At 42.0% G+C, this 24,109-nt stretch overlaps 2 protein-coding genes across 3 annotated transcripts in view; both read left to right on the top strand.

Annotated features, from left to right (window-relative positions):
- The window catches only part of DCTN4 (dynactin subunit 4), a 30,972-nt gene extending 27,514 nt beyond the window's left edge, over nucleotides 1-3,458 (top strand). The window contains exon 13 of the mRNA XM_043913316.1: nucleotides 862-3,458. Within this exon, the coding sequence (XP_043769251.1) occupies nucleotides 862-1,075 (214 nt within the window). The 3' untranslated portion in view covers nucleotides 1,076-3,458. The remainder of the gene's footprint in view (nucleotides 1-861) is intronic.
- A 7,466-nt stretch (nucleotides 3,459-10,924) lies between these two features.
- Nucleotides 10,925-22,590, top strand: RBM22 (RNA binding motif protein 22). Of its 2 annotated transcripts, XR_006342771.1 has the most exons (12): nucleotides 10,925-11,066; nucleotides 11,493-11,546; nucleotides 12,481-12,510; nucleotides 13,104-13,236; nucleotides 14,494-14,594; nucleotides 14,699-14,871; nucleotides 16,049-16,249; nucleotides 17,203-17,367; nucleotides 18,203-18,291; nucleotides 18,490-18,621; nucleotides 20,089-20,270; nucleotides 22,263-22,590. XR_006342771.1 is itself a non-coding variant. In XM_043913315.1 (11 exons), the coding sequence occupies exons 1-11, from the start codon at nucleotides 11,013-11,015 to the stop codon at nucleotides 20,217-20,219; spliced, it is 1,263 nt and encodes a 420-aa protein (XP_043769250.1). In that variant the 5' UTR covers nucleotides 10,925-11,012; the 3' UTR covers nucleotides 20,220-21,350. The 2 variants fall into 2 exon arrangements, 1 of the variants encoding a protein (XP_043769250.1); XM_043913315.1 differs by lacking the exon at nucleotides 22,263-22,590 and having other exon boundaries at nucleotides 20,089-21,350.
- The last annotated feature ends 1,519 nt before the right edge of the window (nucleotides 22,591-24,109 follow it).

The raw sequence follows: 24,109 nt of genomic DNA, 5'->3' as shown, positions 1-24,109 counted from the left end.
ACATTATTGTACTTTATAGGACTTCCAGATATCTGGAAATTAATAGTACATAATAGTGGATAATATGTAAATATTTAGTTTCAGTAAGTTTTCTTACAGTAGTTGAGTATCATTTGGATAGTAGATCAAGTTCTGTTTATTTCATTGTTTTTTACTTTTGAAGCTAAACTGTTTAAACACAAACTTCAAGTACATATCAGAAAACTGAGATGGAAACTTCAACTAGAGATTTTTTTCTATTCTAAAAATTCCTAATTCACAGAGGCTATTTGCAAGATACACTGATTTATGATATTCCAGAAATTCTTTAAAGCTCTGAGTTAGCACCAGTCTGTATCCTGTAGAAATATTACCACATGTTTATAGAAGTTAATGTGAAAATATGTTTGTAACAGGAAATCAGTATAAACAAATTATGGTTGCTCTGCATCCATTAAGCAAGATGGAGAAGATCTATATATACCAATATGGACAGGTGTTTGTGATAAACAGTGGGAAAAAAGCTTGTTACAGAATAGTGTGTCCCTTTTGTTTTGGTTTAAAAAACATAAAAGTGTAAGTGCATGGAAAAATACGTAGTAGGTCAAGAGCCAAACTGTTGACAGTTTTTCTCTGTATACTGAAGAGGAAAGGAAGAAGAAAGATTTACTTTTTCCTATCTTAAGTTTTATGACTGTATTTTACTTTTGTAATAAAATAAGAAGATGGGCATTTTGCTGAAGAAACTCTTCATTGTTGACAAACGGGATTCTGATCATATCTTGTCATCAGAGATTTCCTGTGGGCCATAAAATGACTGTGAGTCTAACTGGCTTGGCTGACCTGTGACCTGCCTAATGCTGTGCTTATTTCCTTCCATAGCATTATAGCCTTCAGAAAGGCCAACAAAGTGGGTATTTTCATCAAAGTGACCCCACAACGTGAGGAGGGCGAAGTGACCGTGTGCTTTAAGATGAAGCATGATTTTAAAAACCTGGCCACTCCCATCCGCCCCATGGAAGAAACTGACCAGGGCGCAGAAGTCATCTGGCTCACCCAGCATGTGGAGCTCAGCTTGGGCCCGCTTCTTCCTTAAAATGCTCCGCTGGCGGGCAGATCCCAAAGGACAGTATCACCACGAACCTGCGTTGTTACGGTGTGGAAGCCGCTGCTTCGTTAGGCCTTGTTTATAATGGTGTACCGTGCACTACTGAGTCCTGTTCCGGGGAGGGTGGGCGCACAGGCAAGGCGTTAGGAGCACAGCGGCTGCTGTACCTCTGGTTCCCTCCTCTGTTCACACCTGCAAGTCTGTCTCCCTCACTGAACCCCTGCACGTTGACTCACAGCAGCATAGTTCCGTCCCAGGAAAGGGGGTGGCTGTTCCTTGGAGTGGCATTCAATTGACCAGTTGAGAAACTGTCCATACAATCTCCTGACCTGATCTCATAAAGGATCAGTCTCACAGATGAAAACGTAAAATAACCGAAAGTTAGACCTGCTATTGATGACCTGGCACTGGTCTCAGTGTTGTACCAACTGCTTTTTGCATTCCACTGGATATAGTCTAGCACTCTAAATATATATCCCTTTCCTTGCCTCCTGGCTCCCATCCATTTGGCAGGAAAATAGAACTGTCACGTCTTTAGTTTTGCGATGATTGGAAAGACCTGTGAAATAGTTAAGGCACCTTCATTTGACCTCTTTAAGTGAATGTAGGATACTTACGTATTAGTTGCTGTTAAAATTTTTTTCCCAGCAGAATATGGAACTTTTTCTCCTAGGGAAAATTTGAGAAGGAAGCAATTGCATGTCATGTCACTGGGGTGGCAAATTCTATTCATTTTAACTGTTGCCACAATATCCAGGGATTGATGCTGCCAACAGGGAGGCATGCTTTATATGTCTTACTCCGTACCCCTTCTTCTCTCTGCCTCTTTAACTCAGTAAGTTGTTGAGTATTTGGGACCTGGAAAGAGCCCAAAGAAAACTTGGTGGGCAAGTTCACTTCTGGAATGCAGAAAATATCTTAAAGGTTAGATGTTTATCATGATCTGAACTAATGTTCTTTCCAGTGATTAAAGAGGAAAGTAACATTTGTAATCTCTTAATCCAAAACTGGATATTAAGAAGAAACCTTCCTCCTTCCTGAGTTTATGACTTTTATCATACAGTTTGTCACATAAGACCGTTTTGATCATAAACCATAAAATAGTTCAACAAGCAGCCCAGAATACTTGCCTAACAACACACATGCTGTTTTCACTTGGTATCCTGGAGTTGGCTTGCCAACCTTAGTTTCTGTGATGTTTTCTAAAATGAGACTTGACAAAGTAGACTACCAGCTGCACCACATTTCCATAAATGTATTGTTAGCAAGTGGCCAACAGACTTTTGGGGGAAAGAGAAATTTCCTGTTTATACCCTGGTTTTGTTTCTAAGTTCAAGCCTTTAGTTTAAAAAAAATGTATATAGCAATTTAAGATATAGGACACAGTAACTTTTCAGCTCCCCTTGGAAGGTAGAAATATTTAGAAAACCTTTGAAAGACACTAAATAGTACTCTTAAGATCAAACCAATATTATGAAACAATATTCTACAGAGTAATATATGTGCTGCAGCATAAGAAAAAAAGAAGTCATATCTCTAATATTATGACAGTAATAAGGCTTAGCCTCTTAGGAGTTGGCGCACCGTGTTGTATAATGACAAATTTGCAAACTGTAGAAATTATTTTAAGTTTTTGTGACCACACAAAGTGTCAAATTAATTTCTATTTCACTGCCCGCTACAGCCTGCCATGACGCCAGTGCTTCATATTTGCCAGTGGAGGAGATGAACCTCAAGGTAGAGAACAACGTCCTGTGTTTACATGTTTGCACAGACTACACACTGTTACGCATTTATGGCATATAGCTGGTGTTTGTTCCCAGAAATAACAATGTTGAAGTAATGGGTCTCATCACCCCCATGTGACACAGAAACACAAAAACACTTTTGATCATAGAATTTTTTCCTCAGAAGCCAAGTTAACTCGCAGAATAACAGAGCTATTGATTTAATGTTTCTTCTAGATAGTTTTCAGTACAAGCTGGTAATTCTGTGTGTTAGTAGAAATGGTTCAATATCTGCAGCTGGTGAATTTGGACTTTTATTTGTTCGTTTTTTATATTAGATCAGGTGCAAGATTTTTAAAGTATGGTGAGTGTGTACAACTGCAAGCAAATTAGATGTCATTAGCACTAGAAACTGCAATTTGGGGAATTTAATCTGAATTTGTGATTTGATTGGCCAACTAGAGTTTTCTTTTGTTCAGACTGTTTATAGACTTAATGAGCTAAATGTCATGCATATTTGTAAGAAATATCCTTTTTGGTCCATTTTGGGAATGAGAGGCACTCCTTGGTCTTTATGAATGACAGGTTACTCTTTTGCCTTATTGCTTAACTTCATGTAGTGAAATAAAGCAGACAAAGCTTGAGTGTGTCTTTTGTTTGGTTTCATGATGGCTGATTGGAATAGCATGCCAGTGCTTGGGGAGGGTGAAGTCAGCAGTTAGCATGAGAGTCAGTGGGGCATGCTCCCTTCTCATTTCTTAAAATGAACTAAGGTAAAACCTCAAGTAGTTCACTGTAACATTATATAGATAGATGTTGCTTGAGCTCCCTATCTCAGAACTGTTGTGTAAATGTTACATTGTTAGGACTCAACCACCTTTTCTCCTGCATCATTGCTGGCAAAGATACCTTTTAAATGTACAAGTAGCCACTCATCCACTTTGATTTGTACTCAGCTTTTCCCTCCTTTTATTGTAGTGAATTGTTCATGTTCCTCTTGTCTAAAGCCAGTGCCACCACTTACTCGGTCTCACCTTCTTACCTATTCAAGGAATGCACTTCAGCAGTTTCTCCCCCTCCCTCTCTTGCATCATTTCCATTGGCATGCTGTGATTAATCTTTAAAAAATTGACCTAACACCCCTCTTCAGCCACCACTCCATTTTTCTATTCCCTTTTCAGCAAAGCTCCCAGCTTTACCTTCCAGTTCCTCCTTCCATTTTCATCCGAACCCATTCCACTTAGGCTGCCGCCACCACCACCACATCACCAAAACAGTCCTTGTGAAGGTCCCCAGCAGTCCACCCCGTTAAATACAGTGGTCAGTTCTCAGATCTTACCTCTTTAGTACGTGGGTGGCATCTGCCAGTGGACGCCTCCCTGCTTGAAAGAATGAGTCACTTGGTTTCTAGAACACAGCTCTCTTGGTTTTCTTTGTACCCTTCTGGCAATTTGCTTTTGTGTCCTTTGCTAGTTTATCCCATCTTCCTAACCTTGGAGCATATGCCAGGTCTTATTTCTACTCACTGTTAGCGATCTCACCCATTTTTCAAGCCATTCCCAAGTTTACATACCAACTCTACTCTTATGAAAGTCCAAAACCATGGTCTGGATTTTCTGTCACCACATCTGCCTCTCCAGCAGATTCATCCCTAACTAGATGGCTTTCAGTAGGTGGCTCAGTGGTAAAGAATCTGCCTGCAATGCAGGAGACACCGATTCAATCCCTGGGTGGGGAAGATCCCCTGGAGGAGGAAATGGCAACCCCCTCCAGTATTCTTGTCAGGAAAATCCCATGGACAGAGGAGACTGGCAAGCTACCGTCCATGGGGTCACAAAGAGTCAGACATGACTGAAGCGAATGAGCAGATGGCAGTTGTATACTTTCAGTTGCTCACATCACCACACATCACCAATGACTCCTCTTACATGCCACATGCCGTAAGTCAGCAACCCCTTTCAGTTCTGTCTTCAAACTGTGACCACTCCACAGCCTCTCCAGGGTTACTATCCTGGGCTAAATCAGGTCATCTACATAGACCCCTAGATGATTAATCCAGTAAGGTCTAAATTGATCTTGAAGCCATCCTGGTCCCTGCCCCACTCTTTAGTCAGTTCTCAGCATAGCAGCCAGAGTCATTTTGCTGCTTAAAATCCTTTGGCTTCTTAGCTTGCTCAAGAGCAAAACAAAGTCCTTACAATAACTTAGGAGGACCTGTAGGAACTGAACCCCACTGCTTCCCCCTGCCTCCCAGGGATGAATTCAAGTACATCCCTGTGCTCACTGCATCCCAGCCACGGGGGTCTCCTGTTCCTGAGTCACCCCAGGAGGCACCCTCTCAGGGTCTTTGCACTGGCTGTTCCCTCTGCCTGGAGAACTTCTCCTCGACTCCTGTATGACCCAAACCCCCGCCAGTCAGATCTATGTTTAATTGCTTCCTCCTCAGGCTTTCCATGACCTCTCCAGATAACCATGTAAACTGCTCTCCACTAACAGACATATATCCCCCTTCTTTGTGGCTTTTTTCCCCCAGTAGCACTAATCACCATCCAGCACTATATATTTATTGATTCATTGTACTTATGGAGCTTATGTAAGCTCCGTAGTGTGTTGTTTCTTTTTTTTTAACTGATATATCTGCAGAGCATAGAGCAATACCTGGCAAGTAGCAGGCAACTAGTATTTGTTAAATAATACCATCTGCCTTTTTCTTGTTTATATAGCTGTTGACCTTTTATCTTATAATATGTATCATATATATATGTATATATATATGCTTATTTTTGGTCATAAGCCAAATATCTTACTTGCTTTGACCTCTCTTGTGCTGGTGTCATCTCTGCCTAGGATACTTTTTCCTCACTGTGCCTTCTCCAGAATTAATTTCCTGCTCTCACCTCTCTCTTCATCCCATTTAGATGTGGTCTTAATCTTTAGTACCTAACCTTTCCAGGGCATTTGAAGTGACGTCTCTCAGTCGTGTCCGACTCTTTGCGACCCCATGGACTGTAGCCCACCAGGCTCCTCCATCCATGGAATTTTCCAGGCAAGAGTACTGGAGTGGGTTGCCATTTCCTTCTCCAGGGTATCTTCCTGACCGAGGGATCAAACCCTGGTCTCCTGCATTGCAGGCAGACACTTTACCATCTGAGCCACCAGGGCATTTACCGCTTCCTATTACTGGGTTTTGTCTATGTATCACTCCTTTGCTATACTGCACACCCCTACAGAGCCAAATCCAGGCCCTTTTGTTGTTTCTTCTACTGGATTGACCAAAAAGTTTGTTAGGGTTTTCCCATAAGTTGTTAAGGAAAAACTCAAAACGAACTTCTGGGCCAACCCAGTATATTCCAGTCAAAGGGTAGTCTGGAATAAATTCAAAAACTCAAGAGCTAAGTCACTTGCTCAATTGCAATATAGTTGATCTTTGAACAGTGCACAGTGCAGGGATTAAGGACACTGACACGGGTAAAAACCTGTGTATAAGTTTATAGTTAGCCTCTGTATCCAAGGTTCTGTATCCATGGATTTAACCAAGTTGCAGATTGTATAGTACTGTAGTATGTGTTTACTGGACAGGGGGCAGGGAGTGTGTATGAGTGGACCCATGCAGTTCAAAACTGTGTTGTTCAAGGGTCAACCTTTATTTATCCCCATTTTCTAGTGGTCAGGGACATCTATAGTGAAATTTATTTCACAATATAAACTGCCTACACAAGACAGTGAAGCAAAAGTAACATTAAATAACATGGAATCAAACAGTCAAAAAGTTGTTTCATTTTCATGCCCTGCTCCCCTTCCCACCCATCTTTCTGTTACATCAAAGGTAAATATCAGTTCTTTTATGTAACACTTTTATATATATATATAATTTTATTTATTCATGGCTGTGCTGAGTCTTTGGTGCTCCAGGGCTTTCTCTAGTTTTGGAGACTGGGGGCTACCCTTTGTTGCGGTCCCTGGAGCACACAGATTTCAGGAGTTGTGGCACGCAGCTCTGCAGCGTGTGCAGTCTTCCCGGACGAGGGGTGGAACCCATGTTCTCTACATTGACTTGCAGATTCTTGTCCACTGCGCCCCCTGGGAAGTCCTGTGTAACACTTTTTTTTTCTTAGAACATGGGCTTCTGGCTCAGCCTTTGGCAGACAACAGTAGCTTACTGAAAAGTACTGTTTGGTTTTCATTGTATTTGTTCTTAGGGCTACATCATGTGATACGATACACACGTGATATGATTTAACATTTACCGAAGTGATTTTAAAAATGTTCCTCTTAAAATATATTAGGTAAAAGGAGACTCAGAAGTTCCACTTACGCCTGTGATGTAGCTGTCTGGAAAGAGTATCACCCTGACTCAAACAGAAAACTGGATAGATGACAAAATCATGCATTTTATTGGGTCTGTCAGATGGCGAATGTGGCAGGGCAGTCAACTAGCCTGAATTTCAAGGATGGACAAACCCCTCCAAGGAGAGACAGGATGTAGACTTGTTCACCTGTAGCAGGGCATGGGAGAAGTGTTGACCATCATATACGCAGATAAGAGAAAATCAACTAAAATATTAAAGAATTGCTAAAGGCCAAACTGAAGCTAACATGACAGTATAAAACCCCTGGGAGCCTGAGATATTGAGGGACCGTGCATGCACAGACCAGCTCTTCCCAAAAACTCCACCCTAAAAAAAACAAAACAAAACAAAAAACTCCACCCTGTGTTCATGAGAAAGACTTGGGAGGAATGGGGGTGCTGAACCTCTGTAGCGCCTCCCTGGGTTTGGAGGCATGCAAAGGAAGGAGACATAGGAAAGTCATGAAACCTTGCTTCTCCCTGCCTAGGTCCTTCCCTCAACAGGAGCAAAAAAGGCCTACGCCACTGGGGGGAGCAGAAAACCCTGTCTACATAGGGCACATGTAAACTCATTGCTGCTGGGCCAAGGTAAGAAAAAACCTCTACTCTTGGGAGGGACAGGATTCAATCCTGAGCTCCAGGATTTTATACCATTACCATTAAAGGCCTCCTGCCAATGCAAGAGGGGCAGGAAACTCCCTCTCAAGACCAACCACAGATACAAGTCGGGGTTTGGCTGCCACAGAAAGGAGGGACAAGAATGCTGAGAAGAGACTCATTCCCAAGGACTGGGCACAAAGGACTTACTAAAGACTGAGGCTGAATTAGAACAAAGAACCCTGACTTCTCTCTGACTACCAACCCAGCAAGCAGTTGCTGGGGGCATGGGCAAAGGGCATAGAGACCTGTTGTTATGGTGCAGTTATGCACAACAGCTGAAAGCTAAGGATGAAGTATGAACACTTGAGAAAAATTCTACAGTCCCAAGCAAAAGACAAAATAACATCAGCGATCTGAAATCTGTGGTACACTAAAGGCAAGAATAGCAACAACAAAGCCCAAACCTAGCCCAGTTCCTGCCTAGACTGACCAAACCCCACACAAATGGCCTGGCAGAAGAAGAGACTTGCTTTTTTCCAGACATTGATACTATTGACTTAAGTCTCTACTGATATATAAGTAACAATTGGCATTCAATAAAAATTTTGAGATACACAAAGAAGCAAGAAAAAAATCAACCCATTTGTGATAGACAAAACAATAAGACTCTATTCACATATGACCTAGATATTGGAACTATTGGTCAGGGATTTAACTCTGATTAACATGTTGAAGATCTAGTTGAAAATTGGGATAATATACATGAGCAGATTTCAGCAAACAAACTATAAGAAAGGGACAAGCTGAAATGAAAACCACAGGATCAGAGATGAGGAATATCTTTTCTGGGCTCATCAGAACACCTTACCATACCTGAGGAAATAATCAGGAAACTCGGAAACAGGTGAACAGAAATTATCCAAACTGAAACTCCCAAAAAGAAAACAGTACTCAAGGTCTATGAATAATAATATATAGCAGTTGCTCAGTTGTGCCTGACTCTTTGTGAGCCCATGGACTGTAGCCCACCAGGCTCCTCTGTTCATGGAATTACCTGGCAAGAATACTGGAGGGGGTTGTCATTCCCTTCTCCAGGAGATCTCTCCAATCCAGGGATTGAACCAGGGTTTCCTGCATTACAGGCAGATTCTTTACTGTCTGAGCTACCAGGGAAGCCCTCAAGGTCTATGGGCTGATATCATACAGTCTAATATGTCATTGGAGTCCCAGACAGAGAAGAAACTGGGCAGAATATTTAAAGAATATTTAAAACTGTTAAGAATTTTCAAACTATAATGAAGGACAACAAATCACAAATGTTTGAAGCTCAGATAAAAAAAACCCAAGCAATTTCCTATACAGGAAAAAATAGACCATATGATCAAGCAATCCCAATCCACATGCAAAATGAAAACCTATGTCTATACAACAACCTGTATGTGAATGTTTTTAATGCTTTTATTTGTATTCACTGAAATCTGGATAACTCAAATGTCCATTAGTTTGCAAATGTGTGTGTTTTAACCCCAAATACATCCATACAGTGAAATTCTCAGCAATAAAAAGGTACAAATTACTGGTATATGTAACAATATGGATGAATTTCAAATACAGTATGCCAAGTTCAGTTCAGTTGCTCAGTCATGTCTGACTCTTTGTGACCCCATGAACTGCAACATGCCAGGCCTCCCTGGCCATCACCAACTCCCGGAGTTTACTCAAACTCATGGCCATTGAGTCAGTGAGCCATCCAACCATCTCATCCATCCTCTGTTGTCCCCTTCTCCTCCTGCCTTCAATCTTTCCCAGCATCAGGGTCTTTTCAAATGAGTCAGTTCTTCACATCAGGTGGCCAAAGTATTGGAGTTTCAGCTTCAACATCAGTCCTTCCAGTGAACACCCAGGACTGATCTCCTTTAGGATGGACTGGTTGGATCTTCTTGCAGTCCAAGGGACTCTCAAGAGTCTTCTCCAACACCACAGTTCAAAAGCATCCATTTTCTGCGCTCAGCTTTCTTTATAGTCCAACTGTCACATCCATGCATGACTACTGGAAAAACCGTAGCCTTGACTAGACTTTTGTTGACAAAGTAATGTCTCTGCTTTTTAATATGCTGTCTAGATTGGTCATAACTTTCCTTCCAAGGAGTAAGCGTCTTTTAATTTCATGGCTGCAGTCACCATCTGCAAGAGAAGTCAAACCCAAAAGGATAATTGTTCCAAAAATGATTTAACAGTACATGTGTTGATCCATCGGAGAAGGCAATGGCAACCCACTCCAGTGCTCTTGCCTGGAAAATCCCATGGGCGGAGGAGCTGGGTAGGCTGCAGTCCATGGGGTCGCGAAGAGTCGCACACGACTGAGAGACTTCACTTTCACTTTTCACTTTGATGCATTGGAGAGGGAAATGGCAACCCACTCCAGTGTTCTTGCCTGGAGAATCCCAGGGACGGCAGAACCTGGTGGGCTGCCGTCTGTGGGGTCACACAGAATCGGACACGACTGAAGCGACTTAGCAGCAGCAGTGTTGATCCATAAAACTTTTCATTTAAGAAGTTGGAAAAAGTACTATTGTCTTTGGATTTGTGGCTTCACCATTTTTTAGCTACACGACCAGAACAAGTTAGTCTCTCCAAACCTCGGTTTCCTTCTATAAACGAGGTACACTCCCACTTGCCTAGAGGGCAGTGGTTGCCAGAAAAGTACAGGACATCCTCCTAAATTTCACTTTCAGAAAAACGAGTCATTATTTAGTGTAAGCATGTTTGGAACAAATTTATACTAAAGTAACTTTCGTTGTTTATCTCAAATTCACATTTTACTAGACGTTCTGGGTTTTTGCTAAATCTGGCAACCTTATAGCGGGCTTATTGTGGGAATTAAAAGAGATAGTCACCCCAAGACGTTCCCCCCACTTTTTGGCATAATAAGCGCTCATTGGGGTCGACGCTGTTTTAATTTCAGGCCCTCGTTTATTATAGTTCCTTTATTCTTTCACTCAATTTTTAAATAAACCAGTTGAAGTTGTGACTCTTCATTCCTGGCTGTCACCCCTGGAAGGAAGTACCTGGAGTCCAATTGTTAAGAAATTCCAAGCAAGCGATTCCATTACACAAGGTGCCGCCCTTAAGGGCGCGCAAGACGCGTAAATAAGACGTCGACGTGCGGGGAGGCAGCCGCGGGGCCTGACGGGATTGTGGCGGTCCTCTCCCAACTCGGAAGCTGCGGCTGCCTCCAGACGCTCTCAAGATGGCGACCTCTCTAGGTTCCAACACCTACAACAGGCAGAACTGGGAGGATGCGGTGAGTGAGCCTGCCGGAGGAGGACAGAAAGAGGCAGCGAAGTCAGACCTCCAGCGGGCGGGCAGGGACGTGGCTGCGGTGCGGCCGAGGGGATTCCAAGAAGCCAGCACCGCGGCCTAACTCAGCTACGGCTGAAGGCTGGAGGGCGGCCCTCCTGAGGGCTTGGATGGAGGGGGTTTAGCCAGGGTCTGGGACCAGCTCCCTTTCTGTCCCTACTCCCTCCACTCTTTTCGAGCGGGTCTTTACTCCCGCCGCCTCCCGGAAGTGCATACAGCACCCCCTCCCGCGACCCGGCCTGTGCTGGACCACGGGTTCCCCCTGTTCCCCAGCCTCGCTCCTCGCCCCCTCCCCCGCGCCGCACGACAGTGGCTGAGATGGCAAGGCCTTTGGAGCTTGGCGTTCAACCAGTTTTCCCATTTTCACCAGGACTTCCCTATTCTGTGCCAGACGTGTCTTGGAGAAAACCCATATATCCGAATGGTGAGTGAGTTGAGTGTAAAACGGGACCTGCTGTATATGTTCTGTCAATGTTGTGGTACTCGCACACTGTCGGTCATGTATTTCTCTTAGCCACGAAGAAGTAATGATGCTTCTTTACTAACCTGAAGCGTAGGAAGAATTTGCAAAGGACTGTCATGTTCTCTCACTTTGGAACTTGGCGACGGTCTGTGATCTAGGAGTCATAATAATAGCTAATATCCATTGAACATTTACATAGGAATCAGGTCTGTTAACCAGAGACAAAGAGAGTTTATGTTGAATACAGCAAGTATGGTGTGGAACTGGATTTAAGTTCAGACATTCTGACTCCAGGGACCTCGGCAAATTAGAAGGAGAACCAGGACTGAAGTCAAGTGCCTTTTGGCCTCCACACCTTATAATGTGTTTAGTGTAAGATACTTTCTCTCCTTATAAATAAGAGTAAAATTAGCAGCAGTTTATATTTAATAATTAGGGCTGTGTTGTGATCAATCTCGGAGGTATTGATTTATTATATACAGAGGACCATCACAGGATGAGTGTGTAGTAGTTGCCTCTGACTAAACTTTGGAAAATGGATTGGCCGTGGCTGCATCCTCTGTGCTTTAGGGACTGTGGAAACCATTAGGAAATTGTTCTTGGGAGAGAACTTGGGAGCCAGAGGTGAATCTAAGAATTGTGGTTGTGGAAAGGTACATACTTACTCCGTGTTAGATCCATAAAATTCCTAAGAGGTCATAGTTTGTATGTGATTAGATTATATCCCAGCCCCTTCTTTGCCCTCCTCCCCAAAAAGGGTAGGGTCCTGTTTCCCCCTCCCACCCCTTAAGATGCCAGGGATTTCCAGATACTTTTCTTGGATCCTATGTAGAGAAGGAGCAGGCATCAGCTTTTTTCCCCCGTGTCTGTAACTCCTCTGTTTTTTCTCTTTCAGACCAAAGAAAAGTATGGGAAGGAATGCAAAGTAAGTGTGTTAAAGAGTAATGATTTAGTTTTATTTTCCTTTTTTCTTCTACTCCCTGAGGTTTGAAGTCCTTTATAAAAGTGAGTGTGACACATGCATTCATGTATCATTTATGTACTCTTTGGCTGTTAACTGTTTAGGGTAGAGGTAAGAAAATGAGCTGTTTAATGCAGGGATTCTTAACTTGATGTCTGTGGTTGGTCTTTGAACCCCCTGGGATTGCATATATCAGATGTTCTGTGATTATGCCCATGAACATTTTTAAGCTGAGGGGGAAAGTCATAGATATAAAATTCTTAAAGAAGTGTAGGACACTCCCTACTCACCCCATAAAAGATTTAAGAATTACATTGTTAATGCTGGTGACCTCTAGAGTGGGGAGGACTTTGATTTTTGAGTATTTAAACTACTGAAGAAGAGTGTTGTAAAGGATTGAAACATCAGATCCTGTTTAGACTAGATGATTGCTAAGATCTCTTCTAAACCCTAGATTTGGGGATCCTTTCTTTGAATCCCCTGATGTTACTAAATCTCCTGGATTAATTGTCCAGATCAGGACCGTTAACACCCTGTGGCTTTATCTTGTGTTCCAGATATGTGCCAGGCCATTCACAGTGTTTCGCTGGTGCCCTGGGGTCCGCATGCGTTTCAAGAAGACTGAAGTGTGCCAGACCTGCAGTAAATTGAAGAATGTCTGTCAGACCTGCCTCTTAGACCTCGAGTACGGTATGTTTGACTTGTCCCACAGTTCTGAAAGTGTGCCGCTGCTCTCAACAACACAGCAGGCTTCCTGTCTCCCTTTTCTCACCCTGTCTCTGGCTCTGACCCACTTTGAAATGTCTGTTGTGCTCTGCTTTTCCCAAGAAGAAAAGAACCATACTAGGTTATTCTAGAGTTCTGAACAATAGTGATTTTAAGAAAGGTCGGTAATTAGTCAACACAACTATACTAAATACTATATTATACAGAAGGGAGGCCTTAAACCTTAAACCTCCCTTCCGTTTGTAGCCAAGGTAAGTTAGAGGCATTGTTGCTGTGACAGGTAATTTCTTTGTCTGGGACTCCTGTCTAGATCCGGAACATTTCTTCCACAATCCCTACCAGAGTTCAGGCTTTTGTGCTTTGGGTTTTTGTATCAACTGTGTTGTTAGGACTGATACACTGTGTTGCTACTGTTTCAGAGTAACTGCTTTTGGGTAACTTTTTAACTGCAGGCAACTTTTTTTTTTTTTTTACTGTGAATAATATTTTATTTAGTCATTTGTCTACAACTGAAACTCTGGGAATTCAAAATTAACGTCCTTGCCCGTGAGCTTCTTATAGACACCAGAAAATGCTTCAACCTTGTGCTCCACGTTGTTCTGCTGAGCCTTGTCCAAGTGGACCTTTATGAGTCGGCTGCCGTCCAGCTTCACGCGGATCCTTTTGTTTTTCAGAAAAACATCCTTTCAGCAAGTTTCTACTATGCAATAAAACGAAAAGGGAAAATCTAAGTTTATTTATGTTAAGTTCAGAAAGTTAACTCTGCAAATCAGAGTCCTGGTCACATTCTGTTTAATATTATTTGTATGTTTGTTAAGGGAGTGTTCTAGTTCTGCAGTACAGTGATCCTTACATGACTATGACTATTCAGAGGATCTGCAGGACAAACCTAAAAATAATCCACTTTTTACATATAAGTTATGATATAGTAAAAGCTAGATGCATTATTAACTGCAGGTCAAATCTGACTGTAGTAAGAGCTTGTTCATCTAAAATATTTAAACATTCATTTCATGAAAACTTAGGAATTTGGATAATGTCTTAGAATGCTCTGTAGTAGTATTAGCTTGACAGTGCTGTAGATTCTGAATTAAAATAAAGCTTCTATTACCAAATAAAGTGGAGAAAGGAAGAATGATGTTATATTATTCTGTCTACATACTCAGTTTGGATATGGTTTAAAATGTATCTTGAGTTTTTTCTTCCTTTCCTTTGTTCTAGGCCTGCCCATCCAGGTTCGTGATGCAGGATTGTCTTTTAAGGATGACATGCCAAAGTCCGACGTCAACAAAGAGTACTACACGCAGAATATGGAGAGAGAGGTGCGCTGCCACTTGCTTGATATAGTTTTATATTTGATGAAAGAATCCTAGGGGATTGACATAGTCTGTGTAATTTACCTTCGGAATGTGTCATTCCTCTATAGATTTCCAACTCTGATGGAACGCGGCCAGTTGGCATGTTGGGGAAAGCCACATCCACCAGTGACATGCTGCTCAAACTGGCCCGGACCACACCCTACTACAAAAGGAATCGACCGCACATTTGCTCCTTCTGGGTGAAAGGAGAGTGTAAGAGAGGAGAGGAGTGTCCATACAGGCAAGAGCTGAACTGCTTTTTCAGTGTTTGCTTTCAGATGACTAGTTATCTATGAAGGGGGACATGTTGGCTTAAACTATGCTTCAAAATGTTAAAGTTTATATAGCTAGTGTGATGTATCTTATATCTTAGGAGCAGAGATAGATTGAATTGTTGTTCTTATGTATAATGGAACTTTTACCTATGACCAAGCCTTGGGAGACTAAGTTGCCTTGCCGTAAAATATCAGTGTTGACCTCAGGTTCCTACCTACGATGTCAGTCTTGGCTATCATGGTATGACTGGCTTGAATCTCAGTGTATAGTTGAAATAAGAGTAAAGCCAGACTTCTAAAGTGTGAGTATGTTTGAGTCAAGACTGCCAGGCATCTGGATTAGGAGTTTTTACCTTGGCGTTGGTAAACCCCACCCCTGACAAAAAATTAGCTCTCCCTATTTCTGGGGTTGGGTCCATAGATTAATCATACTCTTGCGTGGAATACCAGACCTCAGATACATTAAGAACCGTTGCCATGGAGAGGGGTAACCATGTTGTGGTTACCTTTGGTTTTGAAGTGAATTGCGCCGAGAAGCATTTCTTTCGCATTTATTTATTTGTTGCTTGCTCTGGGTCTTTGTTGCTCTGTGTGAACTTTTCTCTGCTTGGAGTGAGTGAGGGCTGCTCTTCGTTACGGTGCACAGGCTTCTCATTGTGGTGGCTTCTCTTGTTGCGGAGCATGGGCTCTCTCTAGGTATTTGGGCTTCAGTAGTTGAAGCACACAGCCTCGTTACTTGTGGCTCAAGGGCCCTGCGGCGTGCGAGCTCCAGTAGTTGTGGTGCACCAGCTTGGTTGCTACACCGCATGTGAAATCTTCCCCGATTGGGGATTGAACCTGTGTCCCCTGCATTGGCAGGCAGACTGCCATCCACTGTACCACCAGAGAAGCCCAAAAGCATTTGTTTATAAGGAAACTTCCACGCTGTGGCCCATTTAAATGACTTTTAGGAGGCTAGCATGTCCTTGTGTGATACAGTAAGTTCCTTGATATTAGCTCTGTTTTAATAATTATGTCTTGGTATGGCCATGGTATCTAGTTCAAAAAACATTTCAGGGGTCTTTATATAGCTGCTGTTGTTTGGTATGTGTAAAATTTTTTCTTTTGTTTCATCTTTATGCATTGTTCTTTCTTGAACCATAGACATGAAAAACCAACAGATCCAGATGACCCCCTTGCTGATCAGAACATTAAAGACCGATATTATGGAATCAATGACCCTGTGGCAGATAAACTCTTGAAGCGGGCTTCAACAATGCCGCGTCTGGACCCACCAGAGGACAAGACTATCACCACACTGTATGTTGGTGGTCTGGGCGATACTATTACTGAGACCGATCTAAGGTTTGTGAATATAATTTATGAGTTATCTTTACTTTCACCTGCCCTGGAATAATATTTTTTGGCAAAAACTTGAGAAAACATGATAATTCTGTACCAAGTACATTTTTTTTAGTTGCCCTGTAGTATCACGCTGACTGGAATTTTTATAAAGTTCTTTATGATGACAGATAATACTCTTCAACAGTGCTTATTCTGTGCTTGCTTAGGATAATAATTACATGAGATTCTATTTGACCTAATAACCATTAGAATTTCTAAAGATGGCACACAACCAGGAATGATTAATTACATAGGAGAAAGATTTGCAATTATTTAAAAAAAAAAAATAGATGGTTTAACTTGTTGATTTTTTTTTAAAGAGATTGGTATTTGGTAATTTTGTGTTATTCTTGTATTTTGCTTGGCTGGATAAGACATCTGGGCAGATAGTGGTGGAAATTACTTCTTGCAAAGAGTGTGGAGAAGAAACTCTTACAGGTGTAGAACCTACCCTTGTTAGCCTATCTACATTAAACCTAAGTGAGCTAGACAGTTCCCCAGGGATGGCAGACTTTCTTCCACCTCCTCTTTCTCTTCTTCTTTTTTGCAACCTTAAACCATTTTTTACTTAAACATTCTTGGCTTATCAGCCCTGGGCGCAATACTTTGCTAACTTCTTACCTAGGATTTAACATCCTTAGGGAACCTATTGGAGCCCCCTTTCCTCCATAGGAAAAGCCCTAAAATGTTTGATAGCCTTTACTCATTTTTTTCTTTCCCTTCCTCAGTATACAGTGCCCACAGTAGGGGCGACCACAGTAGGCATAGCGGAAACCACCTACAGGTAATTAGGCAGATCACTGTGAGGCCACTTGCCTCATGGTGAATCAGTGAAAGAGTTAATAATCTATATTCAACCTCCTGGGAATGTCTGTGTTGTCAGCTCTCATTTTTCTTTACCTGTATCCCTTCAGGAATCACTTCTACCAGTTTGGAGAGATCCGGACCATCACTGTTGTGCAAAGACAGCAGTGTGCTTTCATCCAGTTTGCCACAAGGCAGGCTGCAGAAGTGGCTGCCGAGAAGTCCTTTAATAAGTTGATTGTCAATGGCCGCAGGCTCAACGTGAAATGGGGAAGGTGAGCATGAGACTATATTAAAATAGCATTCTGATTTCCATGGCCGGCCAGTGGTTAAGACTCTGTGCTACCACTGCAGGTGTTGTGGATTCAATCCCTGGTCAGGGAACTAAGATCCCATATGCTGCGTGGCACAGCAAAAATTAAAAAAAACCATTATTGAGATTTTCAAGAAACCTTTTCATTATCTAGGGATTAGTAAGCTTTTGGTGAACAGCCTCAAATCAGCAGGACATTTAAAAAGAATTTTTCATTATGTCTGACACTTGTTCCTGTGGATATCAGGAAGATGCTACTTTGGAAATTTATTCAGGGTTTTCGTGTAGCAATCTGATGGTTTGAAGGTTCATGTGTTCTGTGACCAGATATTATAGGCCAAGGATAATACTAGGGCATGCGAGTTTACACATGAATTAAGTAGACCTGGATTCTGTCCTTAAAGGCCAATTGTTTAGTGAAGAAGAACAGCTAATTTAAGCCTGAAAGTGGTTATTGCATAAGAGAGAGACAGGTAAAATGCCCTGAACATTCAAAAGTGGAACAGGTTTCTGGCTTGGAGCCAGGGAGACCTTATAGAGTGCTTCCTGAACACTGGTCTCAACCCAGTGTTGTTGCCTCCTGAATCCCCTAAGGCGATTCTAGCAAATTTTGAAACCAGGTCTTTCTGTCTTCAAAACCTTTGCTCCTATCCACTGTGCACTGTGGCATTTATGAGGAAAAAGTGAGTGCTGAAGAGGCAGGAGTGAAGGAGCTCTGTTTGACTAGGAAACATGAGAAACAGAGGTGTGAGAGAAGGTGGAACCAAGTGCTGACTGCATGAATGTCTGTCTCCCAGGTCCCAGGCAGCCAGAGGGAAAGAAAAGGAGAAGGACGGAACCACAGACTCTGGAATCAAGCTCGAGCCCGTTCCAGGGCTCCCAGGAGGTGAGTGCAGATTCTGCCTACCCAGTAGCTTGCTAACTTCAAATACTCATACTACCTGACCTTCCTCGAATGTTAGAGGAGACCGGCCTCTGGCTCCCAGCAGCTGTGTTCTCCCAGCAGGACCTCTCAGGGTTTCAGGGTAGTGGGGACTGTGGCACAGTGGTCTTCTGCTCTAACTAGCTGTTTTCTCTTCTGTAGCTCTTCCTCCTCCTCCTGCCGCAGAAGAAGAAGCCTCTGCCAACTACTTCAACCTACCCCCCAGTGGTCCTCCGGCCGTGGTGAACATTGCCCTGCCACCCCCACCTGGTATTGCCCCGCCCCCACCCCCAGGTAACTTCTTTCTTAGGAAGTAGGGAAATGGGTTAGACTTTACTCAGGGAAATCCTCCTGAAGTCTGTTCAGACCCTGTACCATCATGTCTAACATATCTAAGCCTTCAGGTCTGCTCCATAGAAGTCTGCAAGTAAACCTGACTGATGTCATTCCAGGTATTTTCATTTTTTACTGGTTTGCTAAGAAGGAAGTCACCAGTTTTCTAAAGATCTAAGTATATGTATCGTCAGAATGGGCATTACTGTGACTACAACGATCTATCATTAGTTTGGGACTTCCCAGGTAGCACTAGTGGTAAAGAACCCACCTGCCAATGCAAGAGACATAAAAAGGATTCCTGGGTTGGGAAGATCCCCTGGAGGAGGAAATGGCAACCCACTCCAGTATTGTTGCCTGGGAAGTCGCATGGACAGAAGAGGCTGACAGGGTACAGTACATAGCTTAAGAAAGAATTGGACAAACTTAAGTTTAAACTTAACTTAAACTTAAGTTGTAAAGCAACTTAATATCATCAGTTTGTTCTCTGTTCTAAATCCTAACTGATGCCCTGGAGCATCATTGCTTAAAGTGTAGGCTGTGGGTGTCATCTGCTTGTAGCAAGATAAGGAGTTTGCACCAGAATGTAAATTCATTAAGGAAGTTTTTTTTTTTTTTCTTAATATTTTTATTTATTTATTTGGCTGCACCAGGTCTTTGTTGCCGCATGCAGAATCTTAGGTTTTTGTTGCAGTATGAGGGATCTTCAGTTGTGGCATGTGGGATCTAGTTCCCTGACCAGGGATGGAACCTGGGCCCCCTGCATTGGAAGTGTGGAGTCTTAGCCACTAAACCACCAAGGAAGCTCGTAAGGAAGTTGTGTTAACAAAAAAATTGTTAGATGAACTGAACAGTGTGCTTAATTGTGTGATGAAGTTACAGTTTGGCTCCAGCTCTTTATCTTGTTCGTGACAAGTAATAAACAGTGCAGAGATCAGCACTGTGTACAGCACTGTCAGTGCCAGCGTGAACTGTGTAAGTAAATCGCAAGTAACCAGTTCGCCTGGGCAGAGTTCCCATACTCGCTGGAGTAAGTCCTGGTTTCTGAACAACCTTCGTTCTAGTATAAAGCATTGAGATTAACGATGACAGGGTCTTGCCGTCAGCCTGATTTCTCCCTCACCTCCCAAATTCTGATCAAATCCTATCTGGTAGGATTGGCATGTTCGAGAGATAGCAAAGGCTCAGGTGACATACTAACAATACCTTGAGACCTATGGAGTTGTTTTTAGCTGTCCGAGGGGAAAGATTTCTGAAACCAAAGAAGTCATGCAGGTAGACATTCCTAAGCAAGTCTTGTGAACCAGCATTTTCTGAAGCACCATGTCAGTTTGATTTATGTGTAGCTGGTTTGGACCTTAGATTCATGGTTTGAAAGGTTGTCAAGAGAATTGCAAACCTAACAGATTTGTTCTCTCCCATCTGTAGGTTTTGGGCCACACATGTTCCACCCCATGGGACCACCCCCTCCGTTCATGAGGGCTCCAGGACCAATCCACTATCCTTCTCAGGACCCGCAGAGGATGGGCGCACATGCCGGGAAACACAGCAGCCCCTAGCACTCATCACGCTCTGGGGCTCTACGGAAGCGAGGGCGCGTAAAGATCCTAGTAAATGAATCCCGGAATAAATATATTTTTCCTTCCTTTGTAGTTTCCATGGTAGTGGAATGTATTCAGATGCTGGCAGTTGGAGAACGACAGCCATGATTTCCTCTATGTGTTCTCAAAGGATTGATGGACCTGAAATAAGCTGCCATTAACACATCTGGTTACTGCTATAACATTACTAATAAAACCTAGTGCCTCTTCCCCTCATCTGTATGGGGAACAAGCAACTGGGTGAATTGGAATGTCCAGCGGAGTTAACCATCCCAACCGTATGTTCATTTTGTATCTTCTTTTGGTGGATGCCTGGCCTGTGAAGTCGCTCAGTCATGTCCAACTCTTTGCAACCCCATGGACTGTAGCCTACCAGGCTCCTCAGTCCATAGAATTTTCCAGGCAAGAGTACTGGAGTGGGTTGCCATTGGTGGGTAGGGGGGCGGGTGGGAAATGACCTGCAGTAAGAAAAACAAGCAAACAATTTTTGACCTTTTTTGTGTCCATTGGATATTTTCCTTTTTATCATCTAAAAAAAAAGATTACTAGTACTAATCATTGTAGTGGCAAGAGTGTGATTTAATGCTTCTAAAGTCACACTCTTGAAAGACAAGTAGAAACAGCACCCAGCACAACCCAGATCTTCTCTCTCCTTTCCTGATTTATTACTAAAGGAATCTGGCTGATAGGTTTACTTTTTTACACCACCAAAAAAGACAAAAATTCCTTTTCATTCCTGTCAATCAGATGGAGACACAGATTTCATGGAGCTGTGTATCACTGAAGAAACCTGGTATTTGAAATGAAATTATTTTAAAGAACTTCCTGTAAAACACTTTAACAAACTGTGAAAGGAAAAGAATTAAGAGTGTGTTTGAATGGAAGACTTGTGGCCTACGGCTGGAATGTCAATCTTCAGCATTCACCTTTGTGTGACTTCAGCCTCTCATTTTAATTCCCTGCTCTGGGCAGGGGATTCTGTTTGGTCTTAGAATATTTGGAAATAATTGAATGGTAGATGGCAAAAAAAAAAATTGATGTTGTGTTGTATTTTTGTTTTGAAAAATTAAAACGGGTCAATTTTCCAAATGTTGTCATAGGTTTATTTCTGTTTTCTTTATCCTTGGTAGCTGAACTTGAGGTCAGTGGGAGTTAGAAACAAGTTATATATAAAGATATGTTTTTGCTTTAGATATGTTTCTGTTTTGATTCTGATCTTTATCTATTCTGAAGACCCAGGCCCTTTTAGTACTTATGTCAAAGGTTACTTGTGGGGTCGAAATAAGATAATACACAGAAGGTACTCAACACAGAGCCTGCCATGTGGTTGTGGATACATGGTAGCTTTAAAATGTCATCTTAGTATTATATAAGTCGTTTTAAAAGGAATCAGGAAAAATTGATCTACAAGCCCATTTTTCTAGAACTAATTCCCATGTCACTTTTATCTCAAACGTACCTACTTATACAATGAATATACCTCTTTTTACCCTGTTTTAGCTCGCGAATTTTTGTTGTTTTCCTCTAGAGAACTTTATCTTGCCTTTTTTTTTAAGATTTAAAATTGATCTAGAAGCACTTAGATAATTTAATTCTACTAGTATCAGATGTGAAGCAATGTAGGGATACTTCCAGATATTCTGACACGCTTCGGGTAGGGTTTTTTGTGATGGTGGAGGGAGGGTTACTTTTGAGCATGTGAGAGATTTTTAGCCAGTCTGGTAATGTGAAGCAGTGTTTTTTATCTCCGAATTCAGCTATATCTGTGTATGTATATATACATATGTAATCTTGACTATCCAGTTGTGTATTCCTGCCTTTTTGAGAACATTCTAAATGTTTGTTTACTAGCTGGCTGTGGATAAGTGTTTTTTAAAAAGTATAAGCAAACGAAGTATAAAGTAAGTACTTGATTAGCCTTAAGTAAATCAGAATTATGAGCAATTAGATTTTGGCAAAAACTCAGAGGTGCTTACCAAACTCCATTTCTTTTTCCTCTAGGGCACATAGCCAGGGGTTCACTTGGTGAAAAGTAAACTTTGCCATTCCCAGACCTCGGCTGTAGAAACATCTCACCCACTCAGAGCTATGAACTCTTTCCCATCTGCTGGCTGAATGATCTCTGGAAGATGGCAGTCACAAAATGGAAGGAGGCTGGGTTCCTCTATCGCTGCTAAAAGGAGAGCATTATGATAAGAGGAATTTTTGTTACAGTAAGCCGTTGAGTCCTGAGGATCTATCTGTAACAGCAGCTAGTGTTACTCTCATAAAAGATGTCAGATCTGATGACAAAAAAATAAAGAAGAAACTCCTTTTTTATTTACACTGAGTAATGGAGATTTTTACTTTTTTAAAAATTGAAGTATAGTTGATTTACAGTGTGTTAATTTCTAATATACAGCAAAGTGACTCAGTTACACACATGTATACTACCCCACTCCAGTACTCTTGCCTGGAAAATCCCATGGATGGAGGAGCCTGGTGGGCTGCAGTCCATGGGGTTGCTAGGAGTCGGACACAACTGAGCGACCTCACTTTCACTTTTCCTTTCATGCATTGGAGAAGGAAATGGCAACCCACTCCAGTGTTCTTGCCTGGAGAATCCCAAGGACGGGGGAGCCTGGTGGGCTGCCGTCTATGGGGTCGCACAGAGTTGGACACGACTGAAGCGACTTAGCAGCAGCAGCAGCAGCAGTAGTCCATTGTATGTATGTACCACATCTTTATCCATTTATCCTAAATGTTGATAGATGTCTTGGCTGCTATGAACATTGGGGTGCATGTGTATTTTTGAATTACAGTTTTGTTCAGATATATGCCCAGGAGTGGGATTGCTGGATCATATGGTAATTCTTGTTTTCTGAGGAACCTCCATACTGTTTTCAATAGTGGCTGCACCAACTTACATGCCCACTGACAGTATAAGAGAGTTCCCTTTTCTCTACACCCTCCCCAGCATTTGTTATTTGCAGACTTTTTAATGATGCCCATTCTGACTGATGTGAGATGGTACCCCATGGTAGTTTTGATTTGCATTTCTCTAGTAATTAGTGATACTGAGCATCTTTATGTGCCTATTGGCCATCTGTACGTCCTCTTTGGAGAAATGTCTAGGTCTTCTACCCGTTTTTCAATTGGATTTGTTTATGTTGTTGAGTTGTATGGGCTCAACATTGTTTTGGAAATTGAGCCCTTATCAGCCCCATCATTTGCAAATATTTTCCCCCATTCTGTAGGTTGTCTTTTCATTTTGTTTGTTTTTATAGTTTCCTTTGCTAGGAGAAAGCTTTTAAGTTTGATTTGGTCCCATTTTCTTATTTCTATTTCTATTACCTTGAGAGACTGACATTAGTATGATTTATGTCAGAGTGTTTTGCCAATGATCTCTTCTAGATGTTTTATGGTGTCTTGTCTTATATTTAAGTTACTAAGCCATTTTGAGTTTATTTTTGTGCATTGTGTGAGAATGTATTCTAACTTCATCAATTTACATTCAACTGTCCAATTTTCCCAGCACCATTTGTTGAAGAGACCTTTTTCCCACTTTATATCTTGCCTCCTTTGTTGAAGGTTAATTGTTCGTATGTGTATGGGTTTATTTCTGGGTTCTCTATTCTGTCCTGTTGATCTGTGTGTCTGTTTTTGTACCAATACCACAGTTTTGATTAGTTTTGTAGTATTGTCTGAATTCTGGGCGGGTTACACCTCCTGCTTTGTTCTTTTTCCTCAGGATTGCCTAGATAACTCTGAGTCTTTTATGTTTCCATATAAATTTTAGGATTATTTGTTCTAGTTCTGTGAAAAATATCATGGGTAATTTGATACAGATCACATTACTGTAGATTGTT

This window comes from Cervus elaphus, chromosome 9 (assembly GCF_910594005.1).
Source record: "Cervus elaphus chromosome 9, mCerEla1.1, whole genome shotgun sequence".
NCBI classification, from domain to species: Eukaryota; Metazoa; Chordata; class Mammalia; order Artiodactyla; family Cervidae; genus Cervus; species Cervus elaphus.
The sequence above is the reverse complement of the archived record's forward strand: the minus strand, read 5'-3'. Positions and strand labels throughout refer to the sequence as shown.

What these genes read in the sequence shown, in the direction of transcription:
- RBM22 (XM_043913315.1), top strand. Translation starts at nt 11,013, where the DNA reads ATGGCGACCTCTCTAGGTTCCAACACCTACAACAGGCAGAACTGGGAG. An exon ending in CTCAACGTGAAATGGGGAAG is followed by an intron (nt 17,368 to 18,202) that starts GTGAGCATGAGA and finishes TCTGTCTCCCAG; the next exon opens with GTCCCAGGCAGCCAGAGGGA. An exon ending in TGCCCCGCCCCCACCCCCAG is followed by an intron (nt 18,622 to 20,088) that starts GTAACTTCTTTC and finishes TCCCATCTGTAG; the next exon opens with GTTTTGGGCCACACATGTTC.